The sequence below is a fragment of the Spea bombifrons genome, chromosome 2 (genome assembly GCF_027358695.1).
Source record: "Spea bombifrons isolate aSpeBom1 chromosome 2, aSpeBom1.2.pri, whole genome shotgun sequence".
Lineage (NCBI taxonomy): Eukaryota > Metazoa > Chordata > Amphibia > Anura > Pelobatidae > Spea > Spea bombifrons.
The window spans coordinates 52,367,181-52,390,474 of NC_071088.1; the positions used below are offsets into that span (position 1 = coordinate 52,367,181).

Genomic DNA, 23,294 nt, shown 5'->3' on the forward strand with positions numbered 1-23,294 from the left:
AAAAAAGTATTAAAAAAATAAAAAAATAAAGTTTATTATTTTGAGCAAGTGCTAAAATTTCTCAAAAATCTCAGAGTTAAAATAAAAACAGTTCAAATACCCAAGGGGTGTCTAATATATAAAAAAAATGGCTGATGGGGTAAATTGGAGTGGCCTAGCTCACAGATAGGGCATAGGTACAGACTGACCAAAATGGAGAAAAAAAGCGCACTTCCCAAATGTGGCATTTTAAATCTGAAACAACCCGACAAACCCATGCATGTCGGGTATCACTGCACTCAGGAGATGTTCCTGAACACATATTGGGGGGTTGTTTGACAGTGACATATACCAGAACCTGTATATCTATAACTAAAGTACAATTTGTGTGAAAAAAATTACTATTACAAAGTTTGACAAAGTGTAGTTCTATAATTGGTGCATGGAAAGGGTTAAAATAACAGCATTCGGAATACCCTGGGGTGTCTAGTTTTCTAAAATATATGGTTTGAATAGGTTAAATTTAGTTAACCGGCTTCAAAGATATTCCAAAGAGGAGATGGAGGCAGAATGACCAAATGACCACCTGAATTACGCATGCCCCAAAAGTAGCCTTTTACCAGCCAAACAGTCTGACAAACCCATGCATGTGGGGTATCGCTGTACTCAGGAGATGTTCCTGAACACACATTGGGGTGTTGTTAGACAGTGGCATATACCAGAACCTGTATATCTATAACTAAAGTACAATTTGTGTGGAAAAAAAAATAAAAAAAATTACTATTACAAAGTTTGACAAAGTGTAGTTGTATAATTGGTGCATGGAAAGGGTTAAAATTACAGCATTTGGAATACCCTGGGGTGTCTAGTTTTCAAAAATATATGGTTTGAATGGGTTAAATTGAGTTAACCAGCTTCAAAGATGTTCCAAAGAGGAGATGGAGGCAGACTGACCAGATTTGTTAAAAAAGATTTGGAAATCATAAAACGCTGCTTGTACTTATTGCCCTATAACGTACAAAAAACAGCAAAAAAACATAAAAACATTGGGTATCTCTAAACTCAGGACAAGTAGTAGAATCTATTTAGCTAGTTTTTTTACTTGCTTTTTTAGGTGAGTAAAATATTTTTCAAATAAAAGTCATAAAATGTCTTTTTTTTCAATTTTTCACCATGTTTTTTTTATTTTTTTTATAGTAAATAAGATGATACGATCAAAATAATGGTATCTGAAGAAAGCCCATCTTGTCCTGAAAAAAACAATATATAACTTATGTGGGTACACTAAATGGGTGAGGAGAAAATTACACCTGAACACAAGCACCACAAAAGTGTCAAAACAGCCTCGGTCCCACAGGGTAGAAAACGAAAAATGAGCCCGGTCCTTAAGGGGTTAAGGGTGGATATTTTTATCACTATTTCCGGTCTAGCGCAGACAGTGAATTTTAACCCTTTTTCCACCACACAAGTCACACAAACGCTTGGGGTAGGGTGCGTTCGTGACACTGAGTAAAGTGCAAATCAATTTATAACTTATTTGGAATGTTATACTGGATTTTTTTGTTCTCTCTCATTGTTCAAATAAACTTACCGTTAAAATTACAGACTGATCATGTCTTTGTCAGTGGGCAAACGTACAAAATCAGCAGGGGATCAATTTTTTTTCCTTCACTGTAACCCCTTGTTACAACCAAAGTATGCAGAATACCATCTCTGAAAGAACATGTCGAACCTTGAAGCAGATGGGCTACAGCAGCAGAAGATCACAACAGGTGCCACTCCTGTCAGCTAAAAACTGGAAACTGAGGCTACAATTTACACAGACTTGCCAAAATTGGACGCTGGAAGAATGTTGCCTGGTCCGATGAATCTCGGTTCCATCTGTGACATTCAGATGGCAGGGTCAGACTTTGGCATAAACAACTTGAAAGCATGGATCCATCCTGCCTTGTATCAACGGCTCAGGCTGGTGGTGTAATGGTGTGGGGGACATTTTCTTGGCTCGCTTTGGGCCCCTTAGTACCAATTGAGCATTGTTTAAAAGCGACAGCCTATCTGAGTATTATTTCTGACCATGTTGATCCCTTTATGACCACAGTGTACCCTCTTTTGATGGCTACTTCTAGCAGGATAATGCAATACAAAGCTCGCATCTCCAACTGGTTTATTTAACATGACTTCACTGTACTCAAATGGCCTCCAGTCACCGGATCTTAATCCAACAGAGCACCTTTGGAATGTGGTGAAACGGGAGATTTGCATCATGGATGTGCAGCCGACAAATCTGTAACAACTGCGTGATGCCTTCATGTCCATATGGACCAAACTCTTTGAGGAATGTTTCCAGCACCTTGTAAAAAAATATGCCACGAAGAATGAAGGCAAAAGGGGGTCCAGTCTGTTACTAGCAAGGTGTACCTAATAAAGTGGCCAGTGAGTGTATATTTGTGTGTGTGTATTAAATATCGATCAGTGTGATGAGGACCAGGGGTTTACACTGGGATGCTCATAGCCATCACTGGCCAGCTAAGGGTTGGTAACTTCTCCAGCTCTTTCGGGGAAAAGTATTTCAAATAAACCACAAACATACCAGTCAGCATGTGAAAGAACGAGAAACGGCTTATTTGTGGAAAACAGAGTTTTAAGGATATGGGGAAATGCTGACACTAGGTAAAAACACAGGACACAGATTGCTTCTGTTATTTATGGCCAATTACTTGTCAAATGTGGCCATTAGATATGAACCAGGTGAAGGTGAGACACTGGGATCAACCAGAAAGGTGCCCGCTATTTGAATGGGGATGAGTGTATGTTGCCACGTCATGTGAGTATGTGGGATGGTTAGGGGTGGTGAGGCGCTCAACTGAACTGCAAATGGGGGCAGTCCATCTGTATTTGTTTTGTCCTTAATGGTTTCATACTACCGTATTTGCTCGATTATAAGACGAGGTTTTTTCAGTGCAAATGCTCTGAAAAATACCCCTCGTCTTATAATCGGGGTCGTCTTAAAATCAGACCTCAAATAGGTCTGACTATGAGACTTAGATCCAGATCCCCCGCAGCGCCACAGGCATTTCTGGAGGCATTAAGGGGGTTAAAAGGCATTTCATAGAGCACTCTGCCTTCAGAAATGCCTTATGCCCCCCATTTAAACATCCCCCCACAACTTACTGGTGCTTCTGACTCCCCGGTGTGTTGTCCGGGCAGTGGGTAGACGTCTACGCAATTCGTGTAGACAACTTCCGCTGCAGCAGGAAGGAGGTGCGGTTAGCAGCGGGGGTTGTCTGCGTCCATCGCGCAGACCTTCCCCGGCTGTCAAAGATCAGAGTTCCCCGTGATCTCTGACAGTCGGAGGGTTTTGCGCGATGGAAGCTGACAACCCCTGCTGCTAACTGCGCCTCCTTCCGACTGCAGCGGAAGTTGTCTACGCACTGCCCCGGCTACTCAGAAGTACCGGTAAGTTGGTAGGAGGGTGTTTAAATGGGGGCATAAGGCATTTCTGAAGGCAGAGGGCTCGATGAAATGCCTTTTTAACCCCCTTAATGCCACTTTGCCTCCAGAAATGCCTTTTAACCCTCTATATGCCACTCTGCCTCCTGAAATGCCTTATACCTCCCTTTATGCCACTCTGCACCATAATATGCCTTTTAACCCCCTAAATGCCAGAGTGGCATATAGGGGTATAAGGCGTTTCTGGAGGCAGAGTGGCATATATAGGGTTAAAAGGCATATCATGGGGCACAGTAGCATATAGAGGGTTAAAAGGCATATCATGAGGTATAAGGCATTTCTGGGGCAGAGTGGCAAGCCTGGGGGCAGATGTGCATAACTGGGGGTGGCAGGTTGGGGGAAAAAGGAAATAAAAACAATATTTTTATCAATCATAGCTTTTATCAAAAAAAAAATAGTTCACATAGTTTACATGAATTAACATTTACTGGTAAAAAATTTTCCTATAGGGTCGTCTTATCTTCAGGCTTTTTCTTTTTTCATAAATTAATGTTCAGATTTTGGGGGGGGTCGTCTTATAATAGAGCAAATACGGTATAATGTGAAATTATACGGTTGGAGTACCATATTGCATCATAACAGTATTCCATTAGATATGGATTTAAAAAAAAATTCAATTGTTTATCACACCTACTAGGATATTGCAAAATAGTGATAAAAAGTGTATAACAAAAAGCACTATTCCCCTCCAAAAATAGTGAAACCTCCAATCAAATATCCAGCAGCCCAAGAGAGATGGACAAAATATAGGCAATGATAGCATAGTATGTCAGAGAAATTGGGGATATGTAATACTTTTATAATGCAATATTAACTTAAATGTGGTACAAAATCCTGTAGAGGGATATTTTTAAATCCTTTTTAATAGCAGAATACAATGGTGTCCCAATCCTCAACCTGTTTTGTCAGGACCAGCCTTTGCTTCCTCAGGAGAAACTTAATCTTGTACAAAAGTGAATCAAAAATTGAACGCTATTAAAGAGAATACCCTGAGCAGCCATAACATTATGACCACTGACAGGTGGTCTTGTAATCTTGTAAAACAGTAAAAAAAGAGTATTTCTCTAACCAAGCTCTTATAAAATATTGAATCTATAGATTATAAAGTAACCTTAAAATACTTGGACGTGGAATGTGGATAGGTCGGTCAGCGGTTTTCAATCGATGTCTCTCAAATGCAGATATCGTATGAAATAGAAAAGGCAAAGAGAGACATCACTGCATAAAATGAAAATGGATTCTATGACACGGAAGATGATTACTGCGGAAGAGGCAGCTCTTCTTGACTCCACGATCGCTGTGTCGGAGCTCGAGTTGGCACTCAAGTCCTCCCCCTCTGGAAAATGCCCTGGTCCCGATGGGGTTCAACTGCATTATTACTCCGAGTTCAGGGACATTCTAGGCCCTCACTTCGTAGCTTCCTTTAACTCTATCTTAGAGGGGGGTCACGTCCATGACCAAACCCTATCAGCCTCCATCGCTCTTATCCCTAAAGAGGGTAAGGATCCGTTACCGTTCTATATGACTGTTGAACACAGATTTGAAATTGTTCGCCAAAATCCTCGTCAGCAGGATCAAACCTTTCATGTCATCGTTAGTACATCCGGACCAGACTGGCTTCATCCCGGGCCAGGAAGCCAGGGACGGCACTATCCAAGCTCTCGCGCTTATACTTTCTGCAAAACACACCTCTACCCCGACTATTCTCCTTTCCACTGATGCCGAAAAGGCCTTTGACAGGGTGCACTGGCCTTTTATGCTGTCCGCCCTGGCCCGCATGGGCTTCGGCCCTGGTCTCCCTCTCCTGGCTGGATTCGGTCTTTGTACTCCACACACACGGCTCGCGTCCGGGTCAATGGCTTTTTCTCTGACCCTTTTGCTACTTGAAATGGCACCCGTCAGGGTTGCCCATTGTCCCCGCTACTCCCTTGAGCCCTTCCTCCAGACCGCCAGGATGAATTCGGATATTTGTGGTCTCCAGATGGGGAACACACACCTTCTCGACCTATGGCGCTCTTGCTAATTTTAAACTTAACGCCTCTAAATCAGAAATCCTAAATGTTAATCTGCCCCAGGAAGTGTCTCTTTCCTTGAGGACATCCTTAAGGACCTGGCTATCTTGGGACCTGGCTATCTCCTGATTTCTCCCAGCTTTTCCATTACAACTTTTCACCTTTACTGGAGACTCTCCAGGCGGATTTACTCTCCTGGAAGAAATTGGCAATCTCCTGGACTGGCCGGATCAACACGATCAAAATGAATATTATGCCCCGTCTTCTGTATCTCTTCCAGACCCTTCCCATCGCGATACCTCCCTCCTTTTTTGATGCGCTACGGTCTGTCTTCTTGCGATTTGTGTGGGGTTCGCGGAATCCCCGTGTTCGCTTTGCCACCCTGATCCTCCCTAAATCTGAAGGTGGCCTAGATCTGCCCTGCCCCCGCTCTTACTACAGAGTTTGCCACCTGCTCCGGGTCTTGGAGTGGTCCCACAGCCCTGCCCATAAGCAGTGGGTGTCCGTTGAGACGACCTTGCTTGGCCTCCCCGTGAAGGGCTTACCCTGGCTCTCGATTCCAACGACTCGTAGACTATCCCTACCTCACCCTTTCATCCGCGCCTCGACGTCTGGCATCAGATCATCTGGAAGACACGGCTCTCTTCTGTCCCCTCTCAGTTGACCCCAAATTAGGCACAACCCTGATTTTCCCCCTGGAATGGGCGGCGATCTCTTCCCGGCTCTGCTGGGGGTTCGACGATCTGCACCTTTCTGTGCGTAGGCTGTCTTAAGCCCTTAACTCAATTGACTGCCCGCTCGCCTCCTTCCCTAATGGATAGGTTCCGCTACGCTCAACTGTGCAGCTTTTTCCGGTCCCAGCCTCGAAAACATGCTATGCTGAGAGACTGCACACGATTTGAAGACCTCTGCCTTGCTTCTACGCTCCCGCCGCATGGCATTTCCAGGTTGTATAGCCGCCTTCTTGAGACCTTTCATACGCTCCTGCCTTCCTTCATGGGGGGCTGGGAGTCCGAGCTCCAGACCACCTTCTCAGTTGAACAATGGGGGGAAATATGCCTCCTCACTCATGGCTATTCCAGGAGTAATGGGGAACGGGAAATGTCCTATAAACTGTTATCCCGTTGGTACAGGCCCCTGAGCATAACTTCCACTTACCGCCCCGATGTCCCCAACAGGTGATGCGATGTCGCCCCAGGCTCCCTCCTTCACCTGTGGTGGCACTGCCCGTACATTATCCTGTACTGGACTTCTGTACACTCGCAGATACAGCACTTTATGGACAGGACCATTCCGTTCACCCTGGACTTACTTCTCCTTCTCCATATACCTTGCTCAGAGCGTTGGTTCTGGAAGTCTGTGGTCCGCCACCTCCTGACTGCGGGAAAGGCACTTGTCCCCCTGCATTGGGGCAGCCCTACACCTCCTTTCCAGAAATGGTTCCTCCGAGTGGAGCAGATACGAATTTTTGAGGAATTGTACCTATTGGCTACCAGAGATACAGGTTCGCTGGTTCTGTTGGCTGGAGTTTGTGTCTGGTCCTCTTATCTGTCCCCTCTTGGATTAGACCCCCCCCCCCACTGGAGTGCTCCTATATGGGTGGTGTTGCCGTTTCTGTTTCTTCTCTTCTTCTCTGTCTTTCTCACTCCAACCCCCCCTTTTTTTCTCTTCTTTTCGGCACACTCGTATCAACCTGCGTTCTCTGCTACCGCTGCCTCGACATGCTCTCTCTGGCCGCTTCCTCGTTGTACAATGTTTCTATTTTTTTTTTTGTTCCCCCTTCTTTGAAGTGCCAAAAATACCGTATTTGCTCGATTATAAGACGAGGTTTTTTTCAGAGCAAATGCTCTGAAAAATACCCCTCGTCTTGTAATCGGGGTCGTCTTCTAATCAGACCTCAAATGAGGTCTGACTATTAGACTAAGATCCAGATCCCCAGCATCGCTGCAGGGGACCTGGATCCTCCTGTGCGGTAACCTTAGCTGCTGCCGGCGTAAGTGCCGGCAGCAGCCGAGGTTGCATACGCGCGTACCTTCCTGCTCCCGGGATAGCCCGCCCACTGCGGGGAAGCAGAGCCAGTTGGGGAGATTGCTGCAGGACCGGGATCCGGCGGCACTGTGTCGTCCCAAAGCAGATCCAGTAGACCTCTTCAATTTTCTGGAGGAGGCGGGGCCTAGCGGGGTCACACAGCGTCATGCTGAAATCCCGTGGGAGTTGCAGCAAGCGCCTGCTGAGGCATCGCGGTGAGTGAAGTGCCTGAATATATTAGTGTCTGGGTAGGTAGGTAAGTGTCTCGGTGGGTAGGTAAGTGTCTGGGTGGGAAGTGTCTCAGTGGGTAGGCATGCTTGGGGGCAGATGAGCATAACTGGGGGCAGATGAGCATAACTGGGGGCAGGTTGGTAAATAAAAGGAAATTAAAAACAAAAAAAAAATAGACATGAATTATTATTTACTAGTAAAACTTTTTTCCTATAGGGTCGTCTTATAATCAGACTTTTTCTTTTTTTCCTAAATTAATATTCAGATTTTGGGGGGTCGTCTTATAATCGAGCAAATACGGTACAAATAAAAAAAACTTTGATAAAAATTTATTTTTCCCCCTCTCAAACATTTTTCGTTGTTAAAGTTTCAAAGTGTTTTTTGGTGTTTGGTATTCGGAACGGTAGCCGATACACAATAATCACATTTTCGATACGAGTAGATCTGGAAATAGTAATTTAAAAAGCATCATACTTAAAAGATATTAAACAAATAGTTGAAGTATGTATTATAAAATCGAAATACACTACTGTGACAGAATGACCTGTCATACAAGGCCCAAAGGTAGTCAGAGATGGCTCCAGCCTGGCTGCCATACAAAGATTGCACAGGCAGGAACTCCATTGTGTAAACTAATCCCATTAACAGGATTGCTGCCAGGGGGAGATTCAGTGGCTAAAGGGGATTAGAGGTTGGGTTGTCTACATGTACCTGTTTATCAATGTTGATTTATGTTAATTAAGTTCTGTGGATATATGAGTTCCAAGGTGCGCATGCTGACTGGTGCTGGAAGTGATTCCGGGGACAACAGGAGGATACATGTGGGTGATCTCTGGGAGTTACTACAGCTCTCTTGGTGAGCCCGTTACACTACAAAAGAAACATAGTAAATTATATAAAGGACCATTTAAATGTACTGGGGGATTTCATAAAAAAAAGTCAAGTATAAAAATTCAATAATCAGGAGAATTGCTTAAAAACATTTTCATAAAATACATTATTAGATAAAATGGCACAACTCAAAATCCGTGGTTAAACCAGTCGGTTGAAGTGTGTTAAAAGTATAAATAAAACGCATTTCTTATTTCCCAAGGGTTTGATTAAAATCTCTACCTCTTTTATTTTGTATGACCCTTTTTTAAGGCTAAGAAGGTCAAACCCTTGGAAAACACTTATGTTTAGGGCTGCACCTAACGATTATTTTAATAATCGATTAGTTGGCCGATTTCTTTTTTCGATTAATCCGATAAAAAATGCAATTTTTTTCAATTTAAAATAATGTAATAAAAAAACGTACAATTTACACTTTCATCTCTTTATTGCAATGGCCTCTCTCTATTCACCTTCTTATTTTACTGACATAATAATAAAAGCTGAAAAACGAAAAAACACCTTCACGTGAAAATAAACAGTGAAACAATGTGAATTGGAGATAATAATAATAAATATACTCCTACACGTTCTGCAGATCCCTGGAACAACACTCCTCACAAGTGTACAGCAACAGAATATCAGAAAGAGGGGCGCATAAACGTGGAGAAAAATAACAACACAATAGTGTAATACAATCAAATGTGATGATGTGATAATATATTGCACTCACAAAAGTGATAAGTAAAGAAGGCCCATCAGATGGAAGATAATCTTGAAGTCTGGAAAACAAATAAGGAAACCAATGGTGCAGTATTACAAAGCTTATGTTTAATAAAAAGAAGCTGGTAAACTCACAAGAATGTTGGCATAACGGATAATGTTATGCTAAAAGGCACAAAATACAATGTGCCTTTATCAATCAATAGAAGTGGTATTATCAATCTCCAACGAAAGATAATGATGACGACAGTCTCAACGCGTTTCGCCAAACTTCGTTGGCTTCTTCAGGAGAAAATAATAAAATAAAATCCAAATGGATAAAAATATAGTCCGTAGCGATGTAACCTCTACTTCCGGCTTTTAAAGATGTCCCATTGGCGTCCTCACAGCTGCTTGCGCGTCATCGCGTCATCACGCTGCGCCGTGTTAGCGCGACCACGTTCACATCATCGGGAAAAACTCGGCTGTATCTACCCGGTCGCGTGCATATAGGTCGCATCATCACGTATGTTGACGCGAATACGTACGTGTCATGCCGTCGTCTGTACTGATCTCTGCGTCCAATGATGTATTTAATAAAGTTTAAAGTTTAGTAAAGGTAAGGGGATAATCAACCAAATTATATGTTCTTCTCTCCCCGCAAATAGGACTCGGACATGTAAAAAGAACAGCCCCCGGACAAGGGCAAATGTAATCAATAAAAATATATATACAACCTAAATAAATATATATGTCTTGACTATTATTGGATTCACTGTATATACAAATGTGTAATAAATATAAGGAGGAAAAAGGTATCTATAAAAAAACCATAGAAAGAATGCCATAAAAAGTATCCCTAGAAGGAAGGAGAAAGAAGGTCTAACATACTATGGTGAATTGGAAATATATATAAATATAAATAGATATAAAAGTGTAAAAAATGTAGATATAGATATATAATTAAATAATTGAATAGTGTATTAAGAATGAATGTGTAGGTATATAAATATGTGTATATAAATACAATATATATAAATATAGGGATAATATGCTATGTATAAATAGTATATGTAGATATTATATAAAAAAGATAAATATAAATAATATATGTATGTAAGTATATTATGTAATTAAAATGTGTTAACCCTACTCCTAACCCTAACTCTAAACCTATCATTAACCCTAACCCTAATCCTAAACCCTAACGATAACCCTAACCTAAAAAACTAACCCTAACACTAACCCTAAACCTACCCCTAATCTTAACCCTAACCCTAATAAAAATAAAAAATAATAATAAAAAAATGATAATAAAAATAATAAATAATAAAAAATAAATCAAAGTAAATAGAAATAGAAAATAAAAAGTAAAAATAAATATAAAAATATATAAATAAAATAAAAATAAACTAAAATGTGATGTATAGAAAAAATGGAGGTGTAGTTAAAATGGGTAATGGAATAAGATGTATTTAAAAATAAGATGTGTGTAAAAAATTAAATAAAAATGGTTAAAATTACATAAAAGTTAATATATCCAATTCAACATTTAGACCTTCTTTTTTATATGCTTGAAACTTATAAATCCACTCTGTTTCCCTCTTAGCTAAAATTTCTTTTATATCTCCACCTCTCCAATGGGGAGTTACTTTATCTATACCTATCATCTTAAAGTCTGAGAGGGAGAATTTAGTGCAATTTACACAGTGTCTAGGGACACTGTGTTTTAGGTTTTTGTTTCGAATACCTCCCAAGTGTTCAAGGCCATTAATTTTTAATTCTCTTGACGTGCGGCCAATATATTGTATGCTGACAGGCACTTTCACTGCAGCTTCATAGAAGCCTCAGCGTAAGTGAAGGGCAGTAACGGAGGCTGTCTGTGCACATCGTGCAGACCCCCACCGGCTGACAGAGAGGATGATCCTCTGCAGAAGTTGTCTGTGCGCATCGCACGGACACCCACCGGCCGACAGTGAGGGGAATCCAGGTCCCCTGCAGCGTTGCGGGGGATCTGGATTCTAGTGTTATAATCCGATCTCTGTTTGAGGTCGGATTATATAAGGAGAGGAGTTTTTCAGAGCATTTGCTCTGAAAAAAAACCTCTTTTTATAATCGATAAAAATCGATTCGACTAATCGATAATGAAAATCAATGACAACAATTTTCATTATCGATTATTATCGATTTTATCGATAGTTGTTTCAGCCCTACTTATGTTTAATTTTAAAATGCAATGACTCTATGTTTTTCAAACCCATTCCGTATGTTCCGGGTATGTTGCTGTATCCTTTGATTAAGCGGTCTTGTTGTTCTACCTATATACTTTAATCCGCATGAGCATATTAAAAGATAAATTATGTTTTTGGTAAAATAGGTCAAAAGATCTTTGATTTTAAAAACTTCTCTTCCCATATGCACATCTGGTATAATCCTCTTTTTGCTACCATTATTGTTACAGTTTAGGCAGTTTCCACATTCGTGGAAACCTTTAGATATATTAAATGGGTTAGTTCCTTTTCTTTGATCTTCAACTTCGTCTTTAAAATCACTTTTTACTAAAACCTGCTTTAAATTCTTTGCCCCTCTACATACGAAATTGGGTTTATGTGGTAAAAAATTCTTTAAAATTGAATCTATCCTCCTGATTTGTCTATTCAAAAATAAAAGGGATAACATTTTCCTGTTTAGATAGATTCTTGTTCTGTTTGGATTTTTTCAGTTCTTAACATTCCAGCGTATTAATCTTTTCTTGTATTGTCTAGATCTCTCTTGCAGACAGCATTGCAGACTATAAAAATATCATTAATGTACCTTCTATAGGTAACCAGGTACTGCTCCCAACCTTTTAAAACTTTTTCTTCCCATAATGCCATAAATAAATTAGCATAGTTGGGAGCAAACCTGGTCTCCATAACGGTACCTTCTAATTGAAGATAAAAAATCATCTTTAAAACGGAAATAGTTATTTTTTAAAATCAATTCTACACCCTCTAAAATAAACTCCACCTGTTCTTGTTCCATTTTATTTTCAGATTGTGTTAAAAACTTTCTTATTGCTCTTAGCCCACCATTGTGTGGAATATTCGTATAGAGAGACCTAACATCGCTGGTGACCAACAAATAGTTTTCTTTCCATTCTATGCTTTCAAGTATCTGGAGTACGTTGATGGTATCTTTGATGGTATCTTTCAGATGGTATCTTTGATGGTATCTTTCAGATACGATTTTGTGGTTTTTACTATGGGCTGTTGCAAATGGTCAATGCACTCAGACACTCTACTTGACATTGAGTTGATCCCTGAGATGATAGGCCTCCCTGGAGGGGTTGTGTCAGAACAATGGCACTCACCGCAGGAGTTATTCTGCCCAATCCCCTGATACCAAGGGAGGGGCCCTTAGTAACAGAAAACCAGGACTTAGAGGACCCCAACAGTAAGTAGGCCAAGTGCAGGCAGGTAGATATAGGTACTGAGTAGATAAGGTGAAGGAGTCTCCAGACGAACCCCACAGGTAGAATGGGACCGAGGGTAGTAGAACAAGCCAGAGGGTCGAGACACGGAGTGGGTAGTCAGACAAGCCAAACTGGTACATGGAGCGGGTAGTTAGACAAGCCAAACTGGTACACGAATCACCGGGCAGAGGTACAGAATCAAAATCCAAAGAGTAGTCAGACAGGCAAAGGGTCAAAAATAACGAAGATCAGTAGCATAGCAACAAACAAAGTAAAGGACCACAACAGGGTGCAGGAGAAACAGATTTCCGGCTTTTTAAAGCCGGTGCCAATCAGAAACCCCGCCTCCAAGGTGACGCCACGACTGAGCCCTCGGCTGTCCATCACCACCCCGATACCAGCCACGCGGCATAGCCGCGCCCCCAGAGTTCCTGCAGTCGCTGCCAGAAGAGGAGGTAAGTATGCCGGCCGAGGAATCCTCAGACTCAACCCCTTGAGTCCTGTGCCGGCGGCAGATTCTTTGCCTGCCGGCAACGGAGCTCCGGGAAAGGGTCTCGAGCTTCCGGCTACTGCGGACGGTAGTCCGTCCTCCGGTACCGGGAACCGAGGGATCGGGAACCCGGCATCCGCGAGCGGCGATCCGCCCGCCGGTGCCGGAGTATCGGGCACCCCACATCTGTGAGTGGCAGTCTGCCCGCCAACGCCGGGAGCTGGATCCGTGACAGTTTGTAGCATCCTTATGGACCTTTGGCATGTGGTAAAACACAGGCTGGCTTGGGTGTAGAATCATTAAAAAATTAAATTCTTTATCAGTTAAAATGACCTTTTTTTTTAAAAATCATGAAATTTTGTCTATTTCTAAAATTGGGTCTACACCCAGTGTATGGGCTATGTAAAGCAGCAAGTCAACATTTCGTCCTCAAACTTGATGTGTTGGAAGCAAGAAAAATGGGCAGACATAAGGCTCTAAGCGACTTTGACAAGGGCCAAACTGCGATGGCTAGACAACTGGGTCAGCATCTCCAAAGCTACAGCTCTTGTGGGGTGTTCCCTGTCTGCAGTGGTCAGTAGTTATCAAAAGTGGTCCAAGGAAGGAAAAAGCAGTGAACCAGCGATAGGGTCATGGGTGGCCAAGGCTTATTGATGCACGTGGAGGGGGCAAAGACTGGCTTGTTTGGCCAAATTCAACAGATGAGCTATTGTTGCTCAATTTACTGAAATGGTTAATGCTGGTTCTGATAGAGAGGTGTCAAACACACAGTGCAGCAGAATTTCTTGCGTATGGGGCTGTGTAGCCCCACACGATTTAGGGTGCCCATGCTGACCCCGGTCTACTGTTTAAAGCGCTTACAATGGGCATATGAGCATCAGAGCTGGATCACAGAGCTATGGAAGGAGGTGGCCTGTTCTGATGAATCAGGTTTTATTTTACATTACGTGGATAGCTGGGTATGTGTGTGTCACTTATGTGGAGAACACATGGCACGAGGATGCATTCATGGAGGCCCCTCCTTGCAACTTACAGGACTTACAGAAGCAATCAATCAGATTCCAAACTCTCCACCAAGGCCAAGACCAAAGAGCTGTCCAAGGATGTCAGGGACAAGATTGTAGACCTACACAAGGCTGGAATGGGCTACAAGACTATCGCCAAGCAGCTTGGTGAGAAGGTGACAACAGTGCGTTTATTGGCAAATGGAAGAAACACAAAATAACTGTTGCTCTACCTCGGTCTGTGACTCCATGCAAGATCTCACCTTGTGGAGTTTCAACGAGATCTTGCCTATGATCTGAAGGCTGCTGGGACTATAGTCACCAAGAAAACAATTGGTAACACACCGCAGTGAAGGACTGCAATCCTGCAGCACCCGTTGCTTAAGAAAGCACATATACAGGCCTGTGTGAAGTTTGCCATCTGAATGATTCAGAGGAGGACTGGGTGAAAGTGTTGTGGTCAGATGAGACCAAAATTGAGCTATTTGGCATCAATTCAACTTGCCGTGTTTGGCGGAAGAGGAATTCTGCCTATGACCCCAAGAACACCATCCCCACCGTCAAACATGCAGGTGGAAACATTATGCTTTGGGACTGTTTTTCTGCTAAGGGGACAGGAAAACTTCACCGCATCAAAGGGACGATGGGTGGGGCCATGTACTGTCAAATCTTGGATGAGAACCTCCTCGCCCAAGCACATTAAGGTCCTGGAGTGGCCCAGCCAGTCTCCAGACCTTAACCCCTTGACTGCTAACGACGGCATGGTGCCGTCGCTAGCAGTCCCAGTCAGGTGCTAACGACGGCACCATGCCGTCGCTAGCACTACCTTACCTTACCTTACCTTGATGGACCTGTGGACCACCATCACCACCTACCCCGGCGATCTGCCCCTCATATTGAAGGGCATCACTGGGACCACCCGATCTGGCCAGTGACGCCGCGCAACTTTATTAATAACTGACAATTGTCAGTTAAAGCGGTATGGGGGCATGCTGCTTAGATGCCTGTATCTCAGGCATCTACGCAGCTACAGACCCTCAACATATACCGTTGGAAAGGTAATCGCCTCACCTTTCCAACGGTATAATGCTTGCTAAAAAAGAATAAAGAATATTAAGTTAAAAAAGTAAAAAAAAAATTATTTGGGGGTCTCTAAAGGCAGATAGATAAAGATCAAAATTGCCTGGAGACCCCCCTAATTAAATTATCTAAACATAAACTAGTTTAACTTTAAAAAAAAAATAAAAGTTTAAGTATTCTAGCTAAATGATCACTGTGGTAGGCAATGTTACCAAGGTGGTCATATAGCTATGAAAAGTCACATTCCATTTTTAAAAATGGCCGATACTAAATTTTAACCCCATGATCCCTTTGATCATGGAGTTAAATTTAGCCAATGGTAGAGGAAGGCAATTTTTGAAATCCTGGTGAACTGCAAATATTATTAAAATCAGCCATTTAGCCTGTGCGGTACGTGAGTAACCATCTCATCGCTGGAGCGCCTTGCATTTTTTACTGCAAAAACTGCTGTAAGGCTAGGTTTCCATTTGTTTTTTTTTTGCTAAAAACGCCCATAAAAACGCCAATAGCGCCACCTGGCGTTTTTTTTTAGTGGAAAAACTAAAGCTGTTCTTCAATAGGAAATCGCAAAATGCCATTTCCACTTGGCGTTTTTCTGTCTGGCGTTTTTTCAGTCCTCTTTGGCGTTTTTCTGCTCTTTTGGGCTCTGTGGCAGTTTTTCAAAATCGCAGCATGTTCACACTCTGGCGTTTTTTGCAAGGAAATCATGGCGTTTTTCTCCAATAGAAGTCTATGGGAGAGAAAAAACGCCATGAAAAAGCCATGTGGGTTTATTGTCTTGGCGTTTTTTATGGCGTTTTTTCCACAGTTACAATGCAGAGGATGGACCCAGTATCTGTGTGTCCTACGAGAAATAGGCTGAAAACAAACAGTTTCACACAAAACAAAGTCGTGGACTGGTTCATATTGAATTTTACACCATTTGGAACAAACATGCCATTACAAACAAACATACCCGACGCATCAACTGGATCCTGCGTGCCAAAAGCAACAGCAAACAATTTGCATCATCATTTGGGGCCAATCTTCCCAGAGGAGCAGACATTCGAAATAAAGCATGCCTTACAAACCACAGAAAAGAGACAAAAGGGTCTACCAAGTAAATGACATCAGGAGAGGGCAGATACTTGCCATTTATCCTAATCCCTTTTAGCTGGGTGAAACTTCTAACTTGTAAAGGCTGGAAAAACTGCCTAAGGTCAAAAAAAGCAATTTCCACAGAAAGGCTAAAACGCCAGAAAAAACTGCAGAAAAAACGCAGGTAAATGCAGTGGCAGTTTTCTTGGCAGTTTTCTTGGCAGTTTTCCTGGCGTTTTTCATCAAGAAAAAAACGCCGGACAAAAACCCAAGTGGAAACCTAGCCTAAAAGTGATTTTTTTTTTCTCCCTTTACCATCATTTCTTTGGGATTGTAAGGGGAAAGAATGTTGTGTGCTCCTGTGATTGAATGTATGGAAAGAATGGTGTGTGCTTCTGCGAGTGAATGGAGATATGAAAGGCGTGTGAATGATCAGTAATTAGGGTTGAAGCCTTGACATGGCATTACTGCTCACGTAAGAAGTTAAATTATGGCACAAAAAGTACATATTTGCAAAAACTACACCCCTTGGCGCATCAAATGAGGGGCTGCATGTGTTTCTAGTACAAACCTGGAGTGCGCAAGACACAAATGAACATGTCGCTATGGTTAGAAAAAACATATTTTCTAGCCAAAGCGACATATTCCATCATTATTTGTGCACTCAACTTTTGTCCTAGAAATACATGTAACCCCTCATTTGAAGCTCCAAGGGGTGTAGTTTCTTGAAATATGTACTTTATCTACCCTGATTTAACTTGCCAGATGTCTAGACCACTTTAACTTCAGATATGGCAGATTGGAGAATCTTAAAAAAAAAAATTGTCTTAAAACATTTAGGGGTGATGCCTGCATTTAGACAGCTCTAGACAGCTGGAAAGTTAAATTATGGTACATAAAGTATATATTTTCAGAAACTACACCCCTTGGCGCATCAAATGAGGGGCTGCATGTATTCGTAGCACAAGACTGGAGTGCGCAAGACATAAATGAACTTGTCGCTTTTAATTTTTTTTTTTTTTTTTTTTTATTTTTTTTTAGAAGTGTGATATTCACTAATTTGTTGTGCACGTCAGATTTGTGATAAAAATACAATTAAGACCTCATTTGCTAAAGCTGGGGGTGTAGTTTCTAAAAATATATAGTTTTGTTGGCATATTTTAACATCCCGAGCAGCTAGAGCTGTTTAATTGACGGCAGCCATGCATTAAATTTAAAGATGTCTTTTGTGATAGTCTAATAAATTTAACTTTTAGCTATAAAATATTAGAAAAACACAGTCTACTGTTCTCAATTTCTGTTTATTTTAGACTGGTTACCTACTACAGATATTTAGCAACACAGCTTTTGATATTAGAGTTTAGAAAAATAACATTACAAACTAGTTTTTATTGAGTCGGAAGTGAAAAATGACACTTTTTTTCCCATTTTTGGCTTTATTTTGCAAACCTAATGAGACATACACATATAAAAATGGTATATTTGGTATCTGCTGGGTGTGCTGAAAAAAAACAATATATGGTTTGTATAGTTTATTCCCAAGAAATGTACTTCTAAACGCGTTTAAACGAGAGATGCACCAAAATGCCGAAAATCAGCTTAGCACCAGGGTGGGAAATGGCTTAGCAGCCAAGTGGTTAATTCCAAAGAAAATCTGCACAGGGAGCTGAAGGTTCGAGTTACCAAAAGCCTTGAAACCTTAATGACTTGGAGAGGATCTGCAAAGAGGAGTCGGACGAAATCTCTCCTGAGATGTATGCAAACCTGGTAGCCAACTACAAGAAACATCTGACCTCTGTGATTGCCAACAAGGGTTTTGCAAAAGCGTCAAATACTATTTCACTGTGTAAACTGTAAATCAATTTATAACTTATTTGAAACACATTATTCTGGATTTTCTTGTTAATCTGTCTCTCACTGTTCAAATAAACCTACCATTAAAATTATATTATTATTATTATTATCTTTTATTTATATAGCGCCAACAATTTACGCAGCGCTTAATACAATACATAAGTTCAAGGGGTATGACAAGACGAGAATTGACAAACTAAGACAAACAGATACATTAGGTGGAGAGAGCCCTGCTCGCAAGCTTACAATCTTGAGGGAATGGGGTGACAAACATAAGGCACAGAGAAAGGGTGAGAGGTAGTGCGGGGGGCATCAGTGATGGGTGAGAGGTAGTGTGGGGGGTATAAGGCACAGAGAAAGGTTGAGAGGTAGTGTGGTGGTTGTCTCAATGACAAGGAAGTTCTATCAGCTAAGGTGGAATGCTTCTCTGAAGAAGTGGGTTTTGGGATTTTTGGGATGACTGTTGGGAGGGAGGGTGAAAGCTGAAAGTTCAGTAGAAGTAGATTCCAGAGATATGGGGCAGCTCGAGTGAAATCTTGTAGATGGGAAAAGGAAGAGGTGATAAGTGAGGAGGAGAGCCTTTGTTAGGGAACAGTTAAGGACTGGAGGGAGTTTATGGTTGGAGATGATAGGAATAAAATTGGTTAGGTTGACCATGTTGGTTAAGTTTGGTGGTTGCGAGTGATAGGAATAGGGAGGAATATGTGGGGGACAGAAGTAGCAGAGCAAACACAGGCAGGTTTCACATATAAAGGTTAGTGTAGAGGTACTGAGATAGCTGTGATGGCAGAGAGGTGGAGAGGGATGGTATTTGGAATGGTTTAATGGGGAGAAGTGAGTACTAAAGGGATCCAAAGAGTTGGTGCCCTCTACTGGCATGTTTAAATAGATCTGGTAATTACCCTATTTGCTCGATTATAAGACGACCCTGATTATAAGACGACCCCCCAAAATCTGAATATTAACTTAGGAAAAAAAGAAAAAGCCTGAATATAAGACGACCCCAAAGGAAAAAAGTTTTACCAGTAAATGTTAATTCATGTAAACTATTTTTTTTAATAAAAGCTATGATTGAGAAAAAGATTTTTTTTGTTTTTATTTCTTGTATTTTCCAACCTGTCCCCCAGTTACGCACATCTGCCCCCAGGCTTGCCACTCCAATATGGCACTGTGGCCCATGATATGCCTTTTAACCCTCTATATGCCACTGTGCCCCATGGTATGCCTTTTGACCCCCCTATGTTCCACTCTGCCTCCAGAAATGCCTTATACCCCTATATCCCATTCTGGCATTTAGGGGGTTAAAATGCATATTATGGGGCAGAGTGGCATATAGGGAGGTATAAGGCATTTCAGGAGGCAGAGTGGCATTAAGGGAGTTAAAAGGCATTGTATAGAGCACTCTGCCTCCAGAAATGCCTTATACCCCTATATGCCACTCTGCCAATTAGGGGGTTAAAAGGCATATTATGGGGCAGAGTGGCATATAGGGAGGTATAAGGCATTTCAGGAGGCAGAATGCTCTATTAAATGCCCCCTTAACGCCACTCCAGAAATGCCCTATGCCCATTTAACACACACACACACACCCTATACCCCCATTTAACTAACTAACACACACACACACACACACACACACACTCTCTCTCCCCCCCTCTCTCTCCCCCCTCTCTTACCGGTGCTTCCAGCCGGGGCAGCGGGTTGACGTCGCCTTCTGCTGCAGCCAGAAGGAGGTGTGGCTAGCAGCGGGGGTTTGTATGCGTCCGTCGCGTATACTTTCCCCGGCTGTCAGAGATCAGAGTTCCCCGCACCGGTACGGCACCGGTGCGGGGAAGTCTGATCTCTGACAGTCGGGGAAGGTGTATGCGACGGACGCAGACAACCCCCGCTGCTAGCCACACCTCCTTCCGGCTGCAGCGGACGTTGTCTACGCGGATCGCGTAGACGTCAACCCGCTGCCCCGGCAACACATCAGGAAGCACCGGTAAGTGTGTATGATGGGGGGGGTCGGGTGAGACAGGAGGATCCAGGTCCCCTGCAGCGGTGCGGGGGATCTGGATCTTAGTCTCCTAATCAGACCTCTATTTGAGGTCTGATTAGAAGACGACCCCGATTAGAAGACGAGGGGTATTTTTCAGAGCATTTGCTCTGAAAAAAACCTCGTCTTATAATCGAGCAAATACGGTAACTGTTTATATATTAGGACAACACTGGACTGATCACGATCATGTCTTTGTCAGTGGGCAAATGTACGAAATCAGCAGGGGATCAAATATTTTTTTTCTTCACTGTACATGCTGAAACCTGGCTAGCTGCACCCTTTGTGTATTGATGCTGACAGCACAGATAAATTGCTGCCCTGTAGGAAAGGGTCTGCACATCACAGCCTCTCCCTGTGCCATGCTTCCCCCACTTACAGATCCATGCTACTCCAGACACACAATTTACTCATTCATATACTTTTTCACAGATGCTCATTCATTACCTCAAGCATGCATATTCGTTCACACACCCACCCCCTTACCTGAACTGCAGATTTTTCGTTGCAGCTCGCAGACTTCCGCATGGGCCGCTGCGTCCCCCTGCATTGCTCACACTGTGCAAACTACTTCTCTATACTGCCCAGGGGAGCAGGAACGGAGCAGTCATATGACGCGACATAAATTCACGTGACTCTGCTGGGTTCTTGCTTCCCCTCGTGCGGAACAAGAGACGTTGCTCGCGCACACACATGCGTTCATCCACTCCATGTTAATTGCATGCTGCACGTAAGCAGCAGGGCCCCTGCGGACGATTATTGTAGGCCGTTAATTTTGTTTTATTTCAGCATTTTGCCAATGAGGCCATTTTCAACTAATATGTTTTTGCCACCGATATTTCGGTGCATCCCTACTGTTGGCAATGGATGTGGCTGAAACACCTAAATTCAAAATATTGTGTGTGTGTGTATACTGCCTTCCGTTTTTTTGCGATGTCTAGTGTTGCTGCATCCTTGATTTGTTTTTCTCTCTGCAATGTGTTAATCTGTTCTTAGCAACGTGTTTAACGACTAGCTTGAAAGATTGAATTGTCTTACATTGTAGATGAGGTTCGAAACGGACCTTATAGACAGCTTTTCCACCCAGAGCAGCTCATCACTGGGAAGGAGGATGCTGCGAATAACTATGCTCGTGGACACTACACTGTTGGGAAGGAAATCATTGACCTTGTACTGGAAAGAGTGAGAAAACTGGTAAGAACTAAGTGCATCAGAGAGGCACCTCCAGGTTGGAATGCAATGGTGAACAAAAAACACCCTTTGCTTAGTGGTTCATAGAATTTGAGTATTTAAATCTATTGTGTTCATCCACTCCATGTTAATTGCATACTGCTCAAGAAATGTGCTTACATCTATGGTAAGAATAAACATCCTTTACCCATTGAACTATTGATGTAGAATCGTGTAATTGCCTTTGAATCTTTTTTAGTACACATTTTTCAGCTGAATACTAATATGGCATTATTTTGTGTTTGTTTTTGTTTCCTGTCTCTATCTTCCAGGCAGACCAGTGTACAGGTTTGCAGGGCTTCCTTATATTTCACAGTTTTGGTGGAGGAACAGGATCAGGGTTTACCTCATTACTTATGGAGAGACTATCTGTTGATTATGGGAAAAAATCTAAATTAGAATTTGCCATTTACCCTGCTCCACAGGTCTCCACTGCTGTAGTCGAACCATACAATTCCATTCTGACTACACACACCACACTAGAACACTCTGACTGTGCCTTCATGGTAGATAATGAGGCAATTTATGACATTTGTAGACGTAATCTAGATATTGAGCGCCCAACATATACTAATCTAAATCGCCTTATTGGGCAGATAGTCTCTTCTATTACAGCTTCCCTGCGCTTTGATGGAGCACTTAATGTGGACCTGACAGAGTTCCAGACCAACTTAGTGCCATATCCCCGTATACATTTCCCATTAGTTACTTACTCCCCAATAATTTCTGCTGAAAAGGCGTATCATGAGCAGCTCTCTGTATCCGAGATCACAAATGCCTGCTTTGAACCTTCCAACCAAATGGTTAAATGTGACCCTCGACATGGAAAATATATGGCATGCTGCATGCTGTATCGTGGAGATGTAGTACCAAAGGATGTCAATGCTGCCATTGCCGCCATTAAAACAAAACGCACTATACAATTTGTGGATTGGTGTCCTACTGGCTTTAAGGTAAGTTTTTGTGTTTTGTTCTCTAAGTTATGTGTTGATTGATGAGTAATGAGTTGATGAAAAGTAATACAAATTTGTTGCCAAAATTAGCTGTTTTTTTCTCTTTCTATTTTGTAAGGTGGGCATAAATTATCAGCCTCCAACTGTGGTGCCAGGTGGTGATCTTGCAAAAGTACAGCGTGCAGTCTGTATGCTCAGTAACACAACAGCAATTGCTGAGGCTTGGGCACGTCTGGATCACAAGTTTGACTTGATGTATGCAAAACGAGCTTTTGTGCACTGGTATGTCGGTGAAGGTATGGAGGAGGGAGAGTTTTCTGAGGCTCGTGAAGATCTGGCAGCTTTGGAGAAGGATTATGAGGAAGTTGGTACCGATTCTGTAGATGAAGAAGATGAAGGAGAAGAATAGTGAATTTCTGCACATCTTAGAAGCGTTAACACTTTTAATAAACATTAATAAACATAGCTACTTTTAATAAACATGTTTTATTCATGCTGTGGTTGTGCTTTCTGGCAGTATGTGCAGGGATTCCACACAAACTGCAACATGTAGAAATCACATAGCAATACCAGGTATTGGTGACATATCACAGTGTTCCAAGTGGAATACAATGGGTTTTCTTTTTCAAGAATATATAATATATAGTGTGTGTGAAAAAATGAGAAAAAAAGGACTTTCACTTGAAAAATATTTTACTCATCTATAAAAACTGCTAAATAAGATTCTACTATATGTCCTGAGTTTATTATTATTCTGCCCCCATTTGCTATTTCGGGTATCT

At 42.1% G+C, this 23,294-nt stretch overlaps 1 protein-coding gene across 1 annotated transcript in view; it reads left to right on the forward strand.

The window, feature by feature from the left end:
- Positions 1–23,005, forward strand: part of LOC128472404 (tubulin alpha-8 chain) — a 34,708-nt gene extending 11,703 nt beyond the window's left edge. The window contains exons 3-5 of the mRNA XM_053454239.1: positions 21,375–21,523; positions 21,832–22,512; positions 22,631–23,005. Of these exons, the coding sequence (XP_053310214.1) occupies positions 21,375–21,523; positions 21,832–22,512; positions 22,631–22,921 (1,121 nt within the window). The 3' untranslated portion in view covers positions 22,922–23,005. The remainder of the gene's footprint in view (positions 1–21,374; positions 21,524–21,831; positions 22,513–22,630) is intronic.
- The last annotated feature ends 289 nt before the right edge of the window (positions 23,006–23,294 follow it).